The 18,577-nt window shown below is 47.3% G+C and overlaps 1 protein-coding gene across 1 annotated transcript in view; it reads right to left on the bottom strand.

Annotated features, from left to right (window-relative positions):
- The window catches only part of LOC147899476 (uncharacterized), a 249,471-nt gene that overhangs the window by 83,110 nt on the left and 147,784 nt on the right, over positions 1-18,577 (bottom strand). The window contains exons 10-12 of the mRNA XM_087377736.1: positions 18,355-18,565; positions 18,179-18,235; positions 11,671-11,825 (exon numbers count right to left, since the gene is read on the bottom strand). Of these exons, the coding sequence (XP_087233862.1) occupies positions 11,671-11,825; positions 18,179-18,235; positions 18,355-18,565 (423 nt within the window). The remainder of the gene's footprint in view (positions 1-11,670; positions 11,826-18,178; positions 18,236-18,354; positions 18,566-18,577) is intronic.

An 18,577-nucleotide genomic window follows, 5' to 3' on the forward strand; every position in this document is an offset into this window, starting at 1 on the left:
AGAAGAATCCATCTGCTTATCCGGCCACCAAGAGTAGGCTTATTCAATAAATACTTAAGAGCTTGATGATCAGTGATGATCACAAACTTGTTGCCCAAGAGGTAGTGACGATACTTGGTCATGGCATAAACCATGCCGAGGCCCTCCCTTTCTGTGGTACTGTAATTGCGTTCTGCCCCATTGAGTTGTCGACTCGCGAAGTAGATGGGCAAATCAATCTTAGTATCCTGGTTAGGTTGAGCCAGTATAGCACCTACTGCCCACCCACTAGCATCCACATGGACATGAAAAATTACGTCCCAATCGGGCTGCCGGAGGATGGGGGCCTTCACGAGGCGATGCTTGAGATCATCAAAGGCTAGTTGTTGTGGGGTGGCCCAGACAAACGATCGGTCTTGATGTAGGAGTTCTGTCAGTGCAATAGCAATGTCGGCATAGAAACGTATGAACCTTCGGTAATATCCTACATGCCCTAAGAAGGACTTCACCTCTTTGGGTGTACGAGGGATGGGCAATGAGATGATCACCTCTACCTTTGCGGGATCCGTGGTCATGCCCTCAGCAGAAACAATATGACCAAGGAGAACACCTCGGAGTGCGAGAAAGAAACATTTGTCAGGGTTCAAACACAGGCGCACTTCCCTGCACTTATCAAAGACCCATCTCAACTTATGTAGATGATCATTTTGTATGGCCGGATCAAGATGGGAGGCCGATTTACCATTAAAAACAGAGAAGTCATCTAGAAATACCTCAAGAAACTTGCCGATATTCTCTTGAAAGAGTTTGGTTACAAGTCGTTGAAAGGTTGCCGGGGCATTACATAATCCAAAGGGCATCATTCGGTAGGCGTATGTTCCCCATTGAGTGACAAAGGTAGTCTTGGGCTGATCCTGTTCTTTCACTCGAACTTGGTTGTACCCGCTATATCCATCCATGAATGAGTATAAAGCATGTCCTGCCACTGTCTCCAACACTCTATCTGTGAAGGGAAGGGGGAACCTATCACGTCGTGTTGCAGCATTCAAACTCCGATAGTCAACACATATTCTAAGTTTGCCGGTCTCTCTTTTGGGTACAATGACAATTCCACTGACCCAATCGGAGTAATCCACTGGGTAGATTAATCCTGCTTGCTCCATTTTCTGTATATCTGTTTGGACTGCCTTGCCGTAGTTGGGATTCATGCGGTATGGACCTTTAATCACAGGGTCTGCATCGGGATATAAGTCAATGCTATGCTCCATGAAATCAGCGGGCACCCCCTTCAGATCCTTGTAGGACCAAGCAAAGACATCCACAAATTCTTTAAAAAGGTCGGTGACTGCAGCTAGAAGATAGTCATGTTCCCAGACCCAAGTGGCTAACTTCAAATGCCTGGGTTGGTCCTCACTTCCAATGTTGAGATACCGCCAGTTCCGTGCCTCATCAACAGGGGCAATGCATTGGGATGTTGAGGTACTTGGTTCACCCATTCCTAGTCCTGTATGTGCTGGAGTATCTTCAAGGGGAAAGTCCCCCTCCACTTCTCTCAACCAAGATGAGGGGTAAGTAACTGGGGAGTTCTCAGGCATTGACTGAGATGTAGAATCAGTAGATGTTGCAGATGTTGTGTGCCTTCGATGCCTCGGTGACTCTTTCAGCATGCCCCGGTAAGGTAAGCCTTCCACCTCATAAGTGGTTTCCGGAAGGTCTTGAATTGAGGGGTGGTCGGCTTCTGATAAGAAAAGGTCAAGCAAAGTGAGATCGACCATGTCCTCATCTCTGTATCCGGTATGCACCCTGGGTCCGCCCAAGACCTCAAGCTGTTGGTGGTGATTCTCCTCAAGTTCAGCAATGTCTATGTCACTTTCTTCTAAATCACTATCATCATCAGTCTCGTCTTCATTAGTGTTCCTGTTTTCTCTATCACCATCATTGCACTTAGCAGTACCATGGTTGTACACCGTAGTACCATGGTTGTGCACCGTAATACCATGATTGTACTCTGAAGTACCATTGGTGGGTTGTGCCCTACTAGCCTCGTCCCTAGTAGATCCTTCATTGTATCCTATAGTATTGTCAGCATCATTTTGACCAATGTCCTCCATGTCGGCCACTGGACGATCCTCAATGTTTACTGCACTACCATCATTGTCCTCAGTACGATCTGTGGTGTCCACTGTAGTACCCCTAGTGACCATTCTCTTATACATGTGTGGACTATTGCAAAGTCCAAAGGGCATCCTTTCGTAAACTAGTTCAGCCAGACCCTGTCGTTCTGGGTGGATTTCTGACACTGCAAGTAGGTGTTCTTCTTGATCTTCTTGTTGGCATAGTTCCACCATGTTGACCGCTAATGAGCCCAGGGCTCCCATCCAATCCAAAATGACAGCCTCCTCGTCTTCTTGATCAGCCCGATCCAACAAGTAGGTCAAACTTTCAAATCCTTCTAGGGTTGTCTCCTCATTGATACCTTGGTCACCACCCGTGGGCCAGTCCCCACAGGCCCAATGCTCCTCTTCGACTCCGGCTTGTTCTTCAAAATCCTCCTCTCCTAGTTCTATTGGTATGTGCCTTGCCTGCCCTGTGACCATATCTATTTCGAGGGATGTCGATCCCAGGGGCAATCGAACTTCATCAGTTGACCAATCCTGAATGGCTTTTGAAGACCGCAACCATGGCCGACCAAGAAGTAGAGGGTAAGTTTGTTCATTTTCGGTCATATCAAGGACAACAAAATTGGAGAGAAAAGTTACTCCGCCAATCTTCATGTGAACACCTTTGACTGCACCCATTGGTTTTACTCTGCGTTGATCAGCCATGCGTACCTGAAAGTGAACATCACTTGTCAACTTCAACCCTAGTTTTTGGAGTGTACCTTTTGGCATAATGTTCACAGCTGCCCCACCATCGAGGAAGACGTCCTTCAGCTCCACGCCATGGATCTCCACGGTGAGCTTGGGACTTTGTTCACAAGTGAGGGCAGCGTAGGCAGAGAAGTGGTCCGGTGTAGACCCATGCTGAGCCGGTAATGTCTCTGGTGGTGGCCCACTCGGAGTAGATCCCTTGTGTCGACCTCCTGGGAGGCGATTCAGAAACGTAATAGTCTGATGCTTGATTTGGGGGGACAATAGGCAAAGTTGTCGTAGAGTGAGGTTGGGTTTGAAACTCATAAGATCTTCAAACAAGGAGTAGTGGTGGACACTAGCATTAGCCTTTTGCAACTTCATCCTCCTAGCCTCTGGCCGAGGGTCGAAGCTTACACGAGGATGTGGATGTAGGTCTGAACTGTGAGTCATTGTCTCCAGTGGTTTCTCTTCCATTACTCCTTTCCCTTTTTCCTGGGCAGAACTAGATCTTGTCCCCATAGCCTCTTCTCTGTTGAGTGCTGTTGAGGACAAAGTGGGAGGACCTACTCGTGCCTCCTTATCCCGGTACTGTCCGAGGGTTGTCACTTCTGTTGCAAACCTCACAGTTCTGGACTTGCGGGATGGAAGGTGACGTGTGCTACCTTCATCTTCAGAACTTGTTTGAAGATCTCTCGTGACACCCTTTACTACCTCCTGATACCTCAAAGGCATAGAGTGATCCCCCGAGGATGAGGCACTCCCAGAGTTAGTGGTTGACCTTAATGGTTGTGGGCCCTTCGAGTTTGTTTCTGAATCACTATCAGAAGCCAGCATGGGTGGTCTATTCCTGGGCGTACTGTGTTCCTTGGAGGAGGAGAATGACCTCGGTGGGGGAACACTTGTCGAACTCATTGGTGCTGAGGTCTCCGGTGCTGACTCTGAGTCACCCTTACATTTGTCACCTTTTGTATGTGACCGTGTCACAGCGCCCAACACTGCGCCAATCAAATGGGGATTGTTGCCCTCCCCCGCCACTACTACATCAACCATATTCACTTGGGATGCGGGTTCCACTCTTCTATTGGGACAATCTCTGGTGTAGTGGTCATTTGTGTTGCACTGTGTACAAGAGGGTCCCCCGAACGGCTGTGTACAATCATCTTGGTAGTGGCCGTACTCGCCACATCTGTAACACATGATGGGTCTTCTAAAGTTTGTACCCCTGCCTGCACCTCCGCGTCCACCTCTGAAACCACCCCTTCGACCGCGTTGATAAGAGGGTCCATAGCCACCTCCTGACATAGGTGGTTGGTACGGGGCATAGTATGGTTGAGGATAGAAATAAGGGGAACCAATTGAATTGGGGGCAGGAGCTTGGAGCAAAGGGGGAGTCGGAAGCAATGGAGGTGGCATGACAGGAGGAGGAGGTGGCTCAGATGCTCGTGCAAGAGGGGGAGCAGGAGATACTTCTGCTGGTCCAGAAGTTATGGGTACCGTTCTGTTGACTGCAGCAATCAGAGGTTCCCCCGAGGTATACTCTGGAAGAAGCTTCCTTAATCCTTTAAGGTACCTACACTCAGAGGCATCATGTCCATGGATCTCACAAAATGTACAAAATGAGGTAGAAGTAGGTACCTTTCGCTTGGAGGGGCACTCCCAGTAACCATGGTTAGAACCCTTGCATTCGGTGCACCAAAGGCCACTTCGAATTTGGGCCTCAAAGGACGATTGGCCATCCACCTTTATTCTATCTTTCAGGCCTTCTTTGATTTCTTCTAACTCCTTCTTGAGTTGCTGCCATGCGGATGATCCCTCCTCTCTTGGGAGTTGGGTGGTCGTATTCGTTGATGAGGCAAAGCTTAACTGTGACCGTTCCATCTTGACAGCTTCTTTTAGGAAGTCCTGAAGTGAGGCATGTTCAGGGAGTTTATCCACCAACCTTATAGCAATGGAAGGGGGTAATGCTTTCAAAAACCATCCCTTCATAACAACATCATTAGGTGGCACAGACATCTTTGCCGCCAAGACCCTCATCCTTGTGTACATCTCAGAGATGCTTTCTCCAGGCTTCATGGTGTCAGTGGACAACTCTTGGACAATCATGTGTTCGAATTTTTCCAACTTGAAAGTGCGTAAGAATTCCTCCCTTAGGTCTGTCCACGTCTGGAAGTGGTCCGGAGGAAACTGACTGTACCATACATCCGCTGCATCCTCCAATGACGAAGGAAAGATGTGAAGGAACGCATGCTCATTCTCCACACCTTTAGCTTTACATGCTGTGAGGAACTTCCTCACATGAGCTTCCGCATCCTCATGGAGGTGGCCTTTGAACTTTTGAGTCTTCACGTGGACCTTGTTGAGTAGCTCAAGAAGTCTAGCTCTGTCTGGGGGACTGAGAACGGCCATCCCCACCCGAGAGGTTGGAGAAGATGCAAGAGTTGGAGGGAGTCCTGATGGGGCGGTAATGAGTGTTGGTGTTCCCAAGGAGGAGACCACCCCGACAACTCCTCCTGTGGAGGACCACAATGGGGAAGTCACTACTGATGTAGTCATAGAGGGAGTGTACCCAAATGGTAGCGCGTAAGTGGGGGGTCTCGGTGTTGCAGAGGGAAAGGGTGAGAACATGGAAGATGTGGGGGTGAAAGAGGATGGGGGAGCATTTGGGAAAGAAAGGGACGGAGCTGAAGTCATGGATGAGTAGGCAGAAGGGAAGGAAGGAGGAGGTGGAAAAGGCAACACCGGTGTGGATGGAAAGGGAGATGAAACCATCGTGGCAGGTAAAGGCATGGCCGGAGCAAAAGTACCCCCCAATGGAATAGATGTAGAAGAAGGATTAGCTAGGAGCCCGGAGCTATGCATAACAGATGAGGTCGCAGCTTGTCCACAAGAGATTGAGGCAGGAGCAGATGGAGTCACCACTCCGGTAGAAGAGGTGGTTGATGAAGACATCGTTGCAGGAAGAGAAGAGGGGCTTCCTTGACCTTGATGAGTCCCTGAGGAGCCCTCGTCCTTAGTACCCTCTTCTTTCACCTGTTCTCCGCTTTGCACTTCTTCTTCTCCGGAGTCCGGATCTGACCACCAGGGTCCCTGTTGGTCCAAGTCAATGAGAGTGTCGATGAAGTTACTTGCTCTGGCTACTGCTCCAGTGGGCTCACTTTGTGCTCGAGTTGAGGGCTTCGCAAACTTACGTCGCACGTAATGCTTCTTGTACCTAGTTTGGTCTGCCGGAAGTCTTTTCTCCACTCTCCTCAAGTACCTCCTAGTTCTCTCACTAGCTCCTTCAAAGGTTTCAGAACTACTCGGCATAAGACCTCTCTCTAGGACCCTAGATCAGGACTTCTCTCGTGCTACTCAATACCAGCAGTGTCCCACCGTGATCGCCATAAACTGTTTGAGGGGAGGGGCTCCTATCCTTCCGGAGGTGTTACCGGAGGCCAAAGGCCACTGGTGTGAGAAGCATGAGTTGTGCAATGCTCTAATGCAATGGATCGTGCAGAGCGCACCGTGCAATAGTGTGCGAGTGTCGTATGCTATACTGCAGTGAACGACGACGTAAGAGTGCACTATGCTAAGTGACAATCACCGGTGAACTCCACAACATAAGTAAAATAAGAGAATCCTACACTGGTGAACAATCCCCATATCCGGAAGAGACAAGAGAGATGAGAAAGTGACCGAATTGGCCAATGTACATATCACTGGACGTGTCCCCAGGTCACAAGTCGCAAGTCACAAGAATACACAAGTCGCAAATCACCAGAATACACAGGTCTATCCCCATAGTAGACAAAGGGTACACACAAATCTCTCACATTCGCTCCTTGGCGAGCTCGTAGCTCTAGCCTCTATCTCTCCTCACTCTCCTCCCTTTCGCTCCCGTGCCGAATGCCGAATGCTGAATGCCGCCCCTTTCTCTCTCCCTTCTCCTTCATCTTCATCCCCCGCCTTGGAGGGTCCCTTCTTCGCTGAGAATTTCCCCTCTTTCTTCCCATTGGTCATCCTCTTATCTCCTTAGCTGTTGAGGATAGCCGTTGCGCCGCTGGCTCTCTTGATGGCTTCAGCGACTTCCTGACTCCCTGACTTGCCAGCCTGATGGTATAAATTCTCCATGTGCAGGTGAGCTGGTTCACCGCACCTCTTGATGGCTTCGGCGACTTTCTGACTCCCTGACTCGCCAGCCCGATGGTGTAAATTCTCCATGTGCAGGTGAGTTGGTTCACCGCACCACTGCACCACTGTATCACTGAACCACTGTGTAATATAAATACTCCTGACTGCTCCATGTGCTAAGCTCACTCTCCGTGTGCGCAGCTCTTGATGACCTGTGGTTGACATGTGTCGACCTGTGGTTGACCTGTGTCGACCTGTGGTTGACCTGTGTCGACCTGTGGTTGACAGCCTCGGACAGTACTCCTGGATGAACCCGTGTGATCGCGTGGCTAACTTGTGTTGACACATGGTCAACATGTGGTCAACAGATGTCGTCATGTGGTCAACGCCTGTCGACAGGTGGTCGTGTGATAAGGTAACAAAATGAGTTTGCAAGGTTCCTGCAGGAGCATGGCATAAAGCAGCAATATTCATGCAGTCATACCCCATAGCAAAATGGACTTGCAGAAAGGAAAAACAGGCATATTGGAGAGGTATCTCGTGCCATGCTCAACGAAAAAGACCTGCCAGATTATTATTGGGCTGAAGCAGTTGCTACAGCAGTCTTCATAATCAACAGGACTCCCATTGTAGCAATACATGGCATGACGCCAGAGGAGAGGTATACTAGTAGGAAACCATATATTTCTCATTTGAGTTTTTGGTTGCATTGCCTATGTTCATGTGTCAGACCAAGTTGGATCCAAAAGCTGAGAAGTGCATCTTTATTGGTTATTCTTTGCAGCAAAAAGGGTATAGATGCTATAACCCTTCTACTCGTAAGTTCACAGTGAGCAGAGATATTGTTTTTTATGAGATGAGCAACTGGTATAAACCAGTAAATGTGATTGATGATGTAGATGCACAAAATGGTGATGCTGCACAGAATTCACAGCAGCAATCACAAAATATTAGTGGACCTGTAGTGTCCTCTAGCAGTGGTTCACATACTTCACCATGGACAGGCAGATTTAGATCAGGAGGATCTCCTCAAACCAATGTAGATAGTGGTATGCAAGTATCACGAAAAGGAAAAGAGAAAGTAGAACATCCCATGGTTGATGTGAATGCAAGTCACTCTTATGTGGATGGTGAATCCAGTGGCTCAGAACAGAGCCTTGATGATGAGTTGGGTTTAAGTGGCCAAGAACAAAGCCTTGATGATGAGTTGGGTATTCCTTTTGTTATTACACCTGGAGTAAGGAAGACAAGGGATGTTTTGAGAGCACCTGGTAGTGAGCCTATTTTGCGTAGGTCTACCAGAGTTAAGTATCCAAATATGTGTTATTCAAACTAGTACTTATCGGATGGGGGCTCCAGTTTGCACGCAAGTCGGTTTCAACTAGGTTGAGGTGTGTGCAAAGTATTGTCACCATCGGATATGATTTGCATGGTCGATCACGCATTATACACCATTTTTTCCCTAATGATATGCACATCCGCAAAAAAACACGCCATTAGGTGTGTTATCTGACCAAGTACTTATCGGATGGGTGTGCCTCATTGAGAACATTTCAATACCACCTAGGTTGAGGCGTACGAAAAGTTTTGTGCCCATCGAATATCCTTTGCATGGTCGATCGAGCATTAAATACTATTTTTGCTCTAGTGTCATGCACATCCGTCAAAAAACACGCTGCTAGGTATGTCATCCGATCAAGCACTTATGGGATGGGCGTGCCACTTTGCATGTAAGTCGATTCCACCTAGTTGAAGGTGTGTGCAAAGTATTGTGCCCATCGGATATGCTTTGCATTGTCGATCAAGCATAAAACACCGTTTTTGTCTTAGTGTAATGCACATTCGTTAAAAAACGCAGTCCTAGATGTGTTATTCAAACTAGTACTTATCGGATGGGGGCTCCAGTTTGCAGGTGAGCTTCTGGAAGACCCTACCATGTACAGACGCATAGTAGGAAGTTTGATTTATATGACTATTACCAAGCCAGATTTGAGCTATGCTATTGGGTTGGTAAGTCAGTTTATGTAGGCTCCAAGGAAACCGCGTTTGGATGCAGCTAGACGCATACTGAGGTATGTGAAGTCCACATTGCAGTATGGATTATTTTATGAGACTGGGGTTCAGATACAGTTGCATGGATACACTGATGTTGATTGGGCTGGTGTATTTCTGATAGACGATCTACCAGTGGATATTGTTCTCTTTTGGGAGTGCTGCAGTCACTTGGAGCAGCAAGAAACAGCCTACAGTTGCCTTATCGAGCACAGAGACTGAGTACAGGGGTGCAACAATGGCTTCATGTGAGGCAGCTTAGTTGCATAAGCTACTTTATGATATGCATCAGTCTACAGATGGGCCAGTTGTCATTTATTGTGACAACATGAGCAGTATACACTTGGCAAATAACCGAGTCTATCATGCTAGAACAAATTACATTGAGGTGCATTATCACTATGTGCGGGAGAAGGCTCTAGTAGGTTTTATTGATCTAGTTTATGTCAACACAGAGGATCAGGTAGCTGACATATTCACGAAGGCATTGGGTGCAGAGAAGCTACGCAAGTTCAGAGACCTGCTTGGTATGCACGAATCGGGATTGAGCTCGAGGGGAAGTGTTGAGATATCAAGCTCCACTCATGATATGCCAGGGTGACCGTTGTGCATTTATGTCACCGACTTGTTAGCTGCAGATGCGGTTGGTACACCACCCATGAATAATAGTTGGATGACAGCTATCTTTATGTACTCTAGTTAGTGGCTCAGTTAGTATGCCACCTTAGTTAGCTAAGTTTGGTTTGAGACCCACATATAGGGTTCATTTATTCCTTTTGTACTAAGAGAGAGTTCTTTTGGCTTTCACAACTACGAAGAGGAAAACTGTTTTCAGCCTCCACCTTTGTATGTATTCCCCCATTGTGTATGTGAGAAAGCTGCAAGTGAGACTCCTTACTTCTCTCCCACTCTCTTCACAGTTTCACCAACAAAGGGATGCTCTGCCAAATAACCTGTCTAGCATCCTCTCTATCCCGTGTCTAAGGATCAGCAGTAAGAAGGGCGGCATAAAAATATGAAGCTATGCGCAAGACATCATCAGGATCTGTCTGTAAAACCCCATGTGAGTCAATAAGTTGGGATACACTCTGTCTACTATGTCTAGGGCCAAGAGTAGAGAAAAAGTGTTTATTGACTCTGCCACCCATCTGAATCCAGAAGGACTCCCGTGCATAAAAGGCATACTCTGCTCTCTAATCAAGCAATACCTGCTGATGAGCCCTTGCTGCAGCAAGGCGCTCCTGGATCCAAGCATCTGAAGGCCGTTTCTGCTCTTCCCTCTGCAGTAGTGATTTCTAGAGTGGATAGAGAGAGTTGCAGCCTAGGAGATAGGCTTATTATAGACGGGGAAGGCCACGAAGTCATTGTATTAGTTATTTAACGATGCTTCCACCTTCTGAAGCACAAAGTAGAGGTACATTGTTTTGAGAAAAAAGCACAAAAGAGAGAGAAACTTGGGGGAGGGGGGGGGGGGGGTGCTGGCAGTGTTGATGAGGCTAGAAAGAGCACACTATAATATGCTAACAATGCGAAAGGAACCCCAAATTTCAAATAGATACTAGACATTCATTGGATCTTCTTCAGTGATATAAATGAGTGTGATCTTTGCATTTACTTGTAGACTAAACTCCCCGAATTGCAAGACATTGGATGGATCAACAGATCTTTCCAGTTGGACATGATGCTCGTGAGCGAAGTGTCAAATTGATGCCAGTATTTACAGTCCCTATGCTTTGTCCAGCAGAGCTCTATATGGAAATATTGAGCAGCATACAGCTGATTACGTCTAAATAGCAGCAGGAAATCTAAAGGCACCATCAGGGTGAGAGGGTGAGTTTTGTGACCTCCTGCTCATTATTTTGTGACATCCTGCTTCAGGCATCATCAGGGTGACTTTTGTGACATCCTGCTCATAGTTTTGAGTTTTTGAGGGATCCATCTGAACTGCCATACTACTATGTGACAATAAGCAAACCTTGGAGCTTTTATCAACTATGAGTTTTGGCATGGACTGGACTTAACTTTACCTGCCTGACAACTATTTAGAGAATCGAAGTGGGGCTTTGCAAAAACGGCACTGAGTGAGTAGCCATTGGGAAATCTTAAACAAACAACAATGCATATTTCAGGCAGGATTGCCCATAGAGAAGTGCAGAATAGTCCTTACCCTTAGCAAACAGTGGGCATCTGCTTAAGTGCAGCACGTTAGAGTTGGGCTTAACTAAGAAAATATACAGGCAGCCAGAACTATCTTCGATAATATGCATAATCTCCTCCATTTGCCAGTATCTGTTCTGCCGTTTCTTTTATCTCTAGTTTTCCTACTCTTCCATTATTGAAGCGGTTCTGGATGAATGTTCTAATTCATTCTCAAGAAATAAAATTCTTTGAAAGGCACGCCACAAGTGATTTCTCGGAATTGTCAAACGTAGGTGACTTTTAATTTAAAAATTAGGCTGTCATGGAAGACACTGTGAGGGTGAAAAGAATAGTGGTCAGAATTCACAGATTAATTTCCCATTGCACTTTAAATGTGCCTAAGAGCAAGTAAGGATGGTTCAAGACAATCAGGTTACATGGAGGGCCCTTGATTGGAATTCTACATATACAGACACAATGCAGATGCAGTGCTTCAATCATGATCACTGATAATTAATTTACCAACCAGAGAAAGAACCTGTAAAGTACGGTCCAATCTCAAATACAGAGATTTAAGAGCATCCATTTTCCGAGCTAAAGCATGCATCTCCTGTGCTGTTTTTCTTTCACCAGCGAGTGCCTGTTTTGTGGACTGAGTTATAATATACTCTAATCTTCGGATCTGACTGTTTGCTGCAAAATCACAGCAGTGAGTGTAAAACACTTAAGAAGCTAATAAGTTCTATCTTTCTTGGAAAGCAAGATACTCATAACCAATACTCACACATAACCTTGATGTTAATGAAAATATTCATACAAAAAAATTGTTAATCTGGTGGACAAGTATCAAAACTGTACACTGGTCTGCAGTAAACCAAATGAATAAGAGTCTCAAATGCCTCTTACTTTTTGATAATTTATTTGCTTCTCCTAATTTCTTTGCTTTCTTTCATACCTCCTAGCTTCTCATAACTAAATGCTTCTCTCCGCTTGTTATTATTTTCGTGTTTGCTCCTCCTTTCTGCACCTTACTATGAATTTCTGTATACTTTTGGTAAAATCCGTGGGAGAGAGGGTGACATCGCCGACCCTTGGAGGGAGGCAGAGTTTTCTAGGATCCCAGGCAGCCTTCGCTTCTCCTTCGGGCAGAGGAGAAGCGATGGTTTACTTGAGCGGCTGGACCGTTTCTATGTTGGGTTTGCACTGAGGGGGATCCACATGCATCCTAGCAGGTACCACGATGCACATGGATCCACATGCATCCTAGCAAGTACAACGATGTTGGATCATGCCCCGATCATACTCCATCTTGAGTAGTCTCACCCTGATCTCCCCTAAAAGGGGATCCGCATTCATTACTTCAGGAGGTAGAGGTCCAGTATGCCACAAGAGATTTGGTAGTAGCCATAGGGTGTGCCCATAGAGGAATGGGCAGCTTGGGTAGCAGAGGCCATCCAGAGGAGCAATGTGGAGCTCCGATTTGGTAGTAGCCATAGGGTGTGCCCATAGAGGAATGGGCAGCTTGGGTAGCAGAGGCCATCCAGAGGAGCAATGTGGAGCTCCAGTCCCAGGCACTCAGGAGGAGACATGCTCTTCGGGAGAGGGAGAGAGCCCCGAGGAGAGATCTAGCTTCCATAGAATGACTCATGGAGCAGGAGCCGGGATCCCAGTGGCTCAGCGAGAGATACAAGGCCGCAAGACTGATTCTACACCACATAGAGGTGCCGAGGGCGAGCCAGCAAGTAGGTACAATAAAGAGATAGGATGACTCGGCAGTGTTTCCATGCCACTGGGACACGATCAGCAGGGACACAATTGCAGCTGAGAGAGGCACATGGACAAATGCAAACGGACCCCCAGGAGATTCTGGAGATGACCACGGATTTTTACAGGTAGTTTTGTTTCAAACAGAGGAGGAGACCCTACATGCCTTGTGGCTAGGGAGACAGTGTGGTATCCCCAACCTCGATCAGACGCTTAGAGGCTCCCTCCACAAAGGAGGAGCTCTGGGATGCTCTTAAGGCCCTTTCTCCGCAGAGGAGGATGGCCTGCTGACCCCGACTTTCTTTTGCTTCTTCTGGGAAAAGATTTGCACTCCGTTCCGATGGGCCTGCCATGAGATTTTTGATACAAGTTCTCTCTCGTCCTCCCTAAGCCGTGGTTGGATCCCACGGGGGCGGACAGCAGGGAGATGCTGAGGATGTCAGGTGGGGATGGATATCTCTGTAGAGTAACAGATTGCCCTAGTTCTCAAGAGCGTTCGGCGCAAGCTTCTCTACTGGAGCAGAGCCTTGGTGGTGAACTAGGTTCACCAAGCTCTCTTGCAAGCAGAGCCTTGGTGGTGAACCAGGTCCTACTCGCCACATCCTGGTATATTGCATCATGTTGGTGTTTTCATGGAGGTTGCATGGGCCAGCTCAGGAGATTGGTGCAGAATTTTCCGTAGGCGGGCTCGAATGGTGCGCGGAACACTAGGGCTAGAGTGGCATGGCAGACAGTGATCCTCCCATAGTCGAGGGGTGGGTTGGGAATCATAGAGCCAGAGATGCAGAGTCGGGCCCTCCTAAGCAAGTTGGTTGTTCATTGAGGCCTCACACCACGTTCAAAACCTTGGAAGCCCTCGGAGGGGACTTCTCAGGAATACCCCCCAGACCGATGGTTAGTGGCAGGAATTTTGCAGATGGATCTCCTCGGAGGCAGGGAGGGGTTCACCATTCATGAGGAGGCTGATCAGGGTATGGCATAGGGTCTCTAGGGGGCTCATTCGATCTAGCCCTTCTTGTAGGGGGAGTTCGAGAGGTAGCCGATTCTTCGGCACCCAAAGGTCAGAGACTCAAAGAGACGTAACGGACACACATTGGATGGGCAAAGTGGGATACTGGCCCAGCTAGATCCTTCGGGGCTTGGAGACAGCTCCCCAAGGACACAGAGGCTAGGAAGTAGGTATCGTCTCACTTGCACAAACTAGGTGCTCGTGTGGCAGAGATAGATTCAGCCAATCCCTAAGTCCTGGTGGGATGGACTGCGCAGGCCATGGACGCCCCACTATTTGGATGGTCAGTTTTTGCGGGCGGGGGTACATCTCCAGGTCCGGTTCTTTAGGGAGCATCTGGGTTTTATCCGCCGTAGGTTTTATAGGGTGAGACCTGATGGGCTCCTCCAGGGTGAGCTAGAGAGGGAGTCATAGGAGTTGGTAGACTTGGAGGATCTGGAGTGGCAGAGGATAAGGGTTGTTGGTTGCTTGGGCCAGAGAGTGGCATATTGACCCTACCACGGTTCTATCCAATCCAGAGGGCGCGGTCTCGTGTCTCTAGCTATGGGAGGGTAGGCCGCTCAAAGATTTATAGTGGGACCCAGGGGAGTGGCTCTGGCTAGTACGACAACTACCCTTCTTCTCTTACACCAGATGCATTGGCAGATGCATCCAGTTAGAGGTAGCTGCTTGGACCCCTCAAGGGAGCGACACTGGCTAGAGTAGGTGGTTCCTCGGGAGGTGGTCAACCGCTTCAAGCCACGACTTTGGACCAGCCTTAGACCACGGAAGATATTGTACTTCTTCTGGATGGTGGCTCATGGGGGTCTACTGATTGGTCCTTGGTTGGAGTAGATGCGAGTGGACGGCCGATGCGCTCGCTGTGCGGAGGGAGCATTGGAGACGATCCCACACAGTCTATGGGGATGTCCGGTGGCATAGACCATTTGGATAGTGGCCTTTCGAATTGTGGCCAGGATACAGAGGATGTGGAGAGACTTCACGTGGGAAATGGTGGCGTGGCTCATAGAGGGTCATCATGCCTTCTCCATCAATCCGGTCTCACCATCATATATGATTCATGGCGAGCAGGTCTTTCGGATGGAGTTTCTCGAGGTGGTACCTCCACTCCGCACCCGCCCGCAACCTTTGCAAGACAACAACATATGGGAGACAGTGGCCAGGATCACCGCCTGGAATATATGGGTCACCCGTTGCAACCAGGTGATGCCCACCAGCAACTGCATTGGTAGCTATTTGGCAGGACATCATCTTCACACTACGAGCCTATTGGGAGCGTGGCATTCCAGATTCTCGAGGAATTGCCGAGAGGCGGGAACAGCTCTGCAAGGCCCAGCCCGCATGCATATTCTACAAACGCTCTGCAGGAGATATCCATTGGATATATAGGCCACCAGCCTAGTTGTTAGCCATGTTCCGGATGATCCCTAGGCAGTGCATTGGGATTGCCGGCAGGTGGAAATAGACAGCCAGGACTTCTCTTTGTATTTACCATCATCAACAATTGTTTGTAGCTGATTTGTATGAGTTTTTTCAAGGATTAACAGAAAGTTCTTCTCTTTGCAAAAAAAATAATCTTGATAGATGGTAGAAACTACAGAAAACATGCAAGCCCTCATCCTTGACGAGGCATCTACAACCACATTTTCTTTGCCCTTCTTGTACTCGATGTCAAAATCCAATCACATCCAAGACAAGGTCAATCAGACCCATGTCCAATGCAAAAAGATCACCTGCAAAATCATAACAACGAGAGAGACAGTCTTGGCAACATAATCCGCTAATCAGATGCTGTCCATTAGCAACCTCAACTGTCAACCAATGGTCTATCTCTATAGCCACAATCCCACCAACCTTCTACAAAGTCCTGGTATTGATGAAATCGTGAGTGTTCCCACTGTCCACAAGCATATCAACAGCAGTCCTGCGGCCTGCCCTTAATATCACCTTTCAATCTGAGTGTCTCGGCACTCCTGGCACCCATCAATGCATCAAAGGACATTGAATAAAGTGCCACATGAGCATTCCAATATTGCTCCTCCTCATCCACAGGGGCATTCCCATTTTGTGCATGGAATGATACAACAGCATGATGCTCAATGAAAGCGACTCTAGGAGGGCAACTCTATTAGGTTGAACCATGTGCATGTCATGAATGTGCCCTCCAAGCTAAGTAGTACCACCTGGATCAAAGGGAAAGTCAGAACCACCGATTGTGGCATCTGGAGTTTGTTCGGACTCCAGCGCTCGATTATCTCCTCATGATTCACATCAAGGATCTCAGGAGCATCTACCATCAGAGAGCTCAATGATCATGCTCAGTTTGGCTGTCACAATATTTTGCATTTCCCCCTGTGCTTAGGAGTCCATTTCCTGCCACACTGAAGCATTGATTTTCCCTCTTCATGCTGTCCGTGATGGCTCGGGTATGCTGTTTAGTATTTGATTTTTCTATGACAGCATTTGGCTTCCCTCTTGGTTTTGCATCGGTGTGCCTATAAGGCCTTGTGTATGGCATTTTGCTGCCCAATATTGTAGGAAACCTGGGAAATGGGGCTGCTACAGCCTTGCGATCATGCCATTCAAACAACATGGGCTTTTCCGGCCTCAAAGGCAGTCCCATGTGTGCTGTCCGTAGCATTATTGTACTTGTTGGGCTCGAACGCCTCTGCGATCTTGGAAGTTGAAGGTGTTAACAGAGACCTAAGGCCACTGATGTGAGAAGCGAGGAGTGGCGCATGGACCTATGACACTACACTACATTGCGCAAGGATTGTGTGTGGTGACACATGAGGTGCTAGGGGTGCTGTGAATTGGAACAGAAAGAACAAGCTCTAAAAGGAGACAAGAAAAGAACAACGCTAATGATAGACAATGCAGGAAATAGTAGACATAAAGGGCACAATGCGAACCAAATGCATATCTTGAAATGAAAATGGAACCTCGTACACAAATCCACCTCAGAGATGAAGCAAAGATCACTCATCTAAGATAGAAATACAACAAGTGAGCTCATAGCTCTAGCCTCTCCTTCTCCATCACTCAAACCGCGTACAATGATGAATGTCTCCTCATCCCCACATCTCCCCTCTTTACCCTCGCCTTCCCTTGGTGGGAGATCTCCTCTCTTCCTCCTATTGGCTGTCCCCTCATCCTTAGCCATCCCGGTACTCTGTCTCTTATGTCTTCTGCAATGGCCAGCTTCTACCGAGTTGGTGTGTCCTAACTGGTGGACTGCGTGAAATGAAGACCGTTGACGCATGGCCATGTGCTGGAGTGATAAGTGACCATGTCTTCCTCGTGATGTCCTCCATGTGACTATGTCATCCTCGTGATGACCATGTCCTCCATGTGACCATGTCCATCGCCTAACTGAGACAACCAAGTGATTGTGTCCGCCGGTCTACTAGATGTTCCTGGATGATCTATATACCCTACCACAATATATGATGGCCATATCGTGCTCCAATGCTCGGATGGTTCTTTCTTTCAGTAGAGAGTCTAGATTGTGGGTAGACACACGATAGGACCTTTGGGCATTTTGCTAGGGATTGCCCAAGAAAGAAGAGGACCGAAAAGCCTTCTAATGCAGCTCCTCCTCGTTCTCGATAGAGCGCCCCTCCAGCACTGCCTTCAGTTCCGACACCCCATGTAGGGGAACTACAGGCAACTAAAACAACTCTACAATATGTATTGAAAGGAGACTATGAAACAAGTACTAAAAAAAGTACATCCCATTGATGGAGGGTGTGGGAGGGCTGCATCAAAAATGTGATTCCTTTATGGAGATATGTTGTGAGATTAGGAGTTGACTGAGGGGCAAAAAAAAGTGATTGAAGCATGTTGGCCTCTCGAGCTCGGAATGCTCTCACTTGGATCATTTGTATATAATTGGAACTCCAAGACTCTCATGATCATTTTGACAACTTATTAGCTTGTCTTTTGCTTCATTTGACACTAGCCCATAATGTCGTCGTTCTTCTCTCTCAAGATAAACTCATTTGAGAGAGCCCACACTTCTACACCTGGCTTTCAACCTTTTGTTCTCATCAATATTCACGTGTAAGCTGATGTTGTGCATCACCTTATTATTGGTGGTCCCCACAACACAACCATTGTATGCCACTCCATTGCATCCCACACAGCCTGCACCAACATTATACTAGCTTAGGATGTATATGTGCCCTACAACTGTAAGTGCTTTTCCCTTTACTTAAATGAATACACACTTATTCAATTATGGTTAAATATTGATTTAGAATTTGAGACTTACTAGAATGATCATTCGACGATATTGTCTGGTCACCTGTTGATGCATTGCCCATCCTAGCTGCAAAAGTAGGATCATTGATATACAACTTTATCAACTTGCTATACTCTAAGCTTGACTAGGCATGTAGAGTTGTTGATTATTATTACATGGCTCATTTATTGCCTTTTATTTGATACCTCTTAAAGCTGCAATCTCAAGTCGTAACCTCTTAATTTCTTCCCCAGAGGCATTAAAATTCCCAAGCATGTCCTCATTAATGATTGCCATGTTCTTTATAAATTTGGCTCTTTGTGCAAACTTCAAAGTCGAAAGAGTCTCATCTATGTTTGTGATACAAGGACTGATGTTTGCTATTAAAGTGCACTTTGAATTACCCCCAAGAGCATCCTGCATAGTTAA

The sequence above is a fragment of the Dipteris shenzhenensis genome, chromosome 8 (assembly GCF_047967505.1).
Source record: "Dipteris shenzhenensis isolate YYH24624 ecotype China chromosome 8, Dip_SZ_1.0, whole genome shotgun sequence".
Classification (NCBI taxonomy): Eukaryota; Viridiplantae; Streptophyta; class Polypodiopsida; order Gleicheniales; family Dipteridaceae; genus Dipteris; species Dipteris shenzhenensis.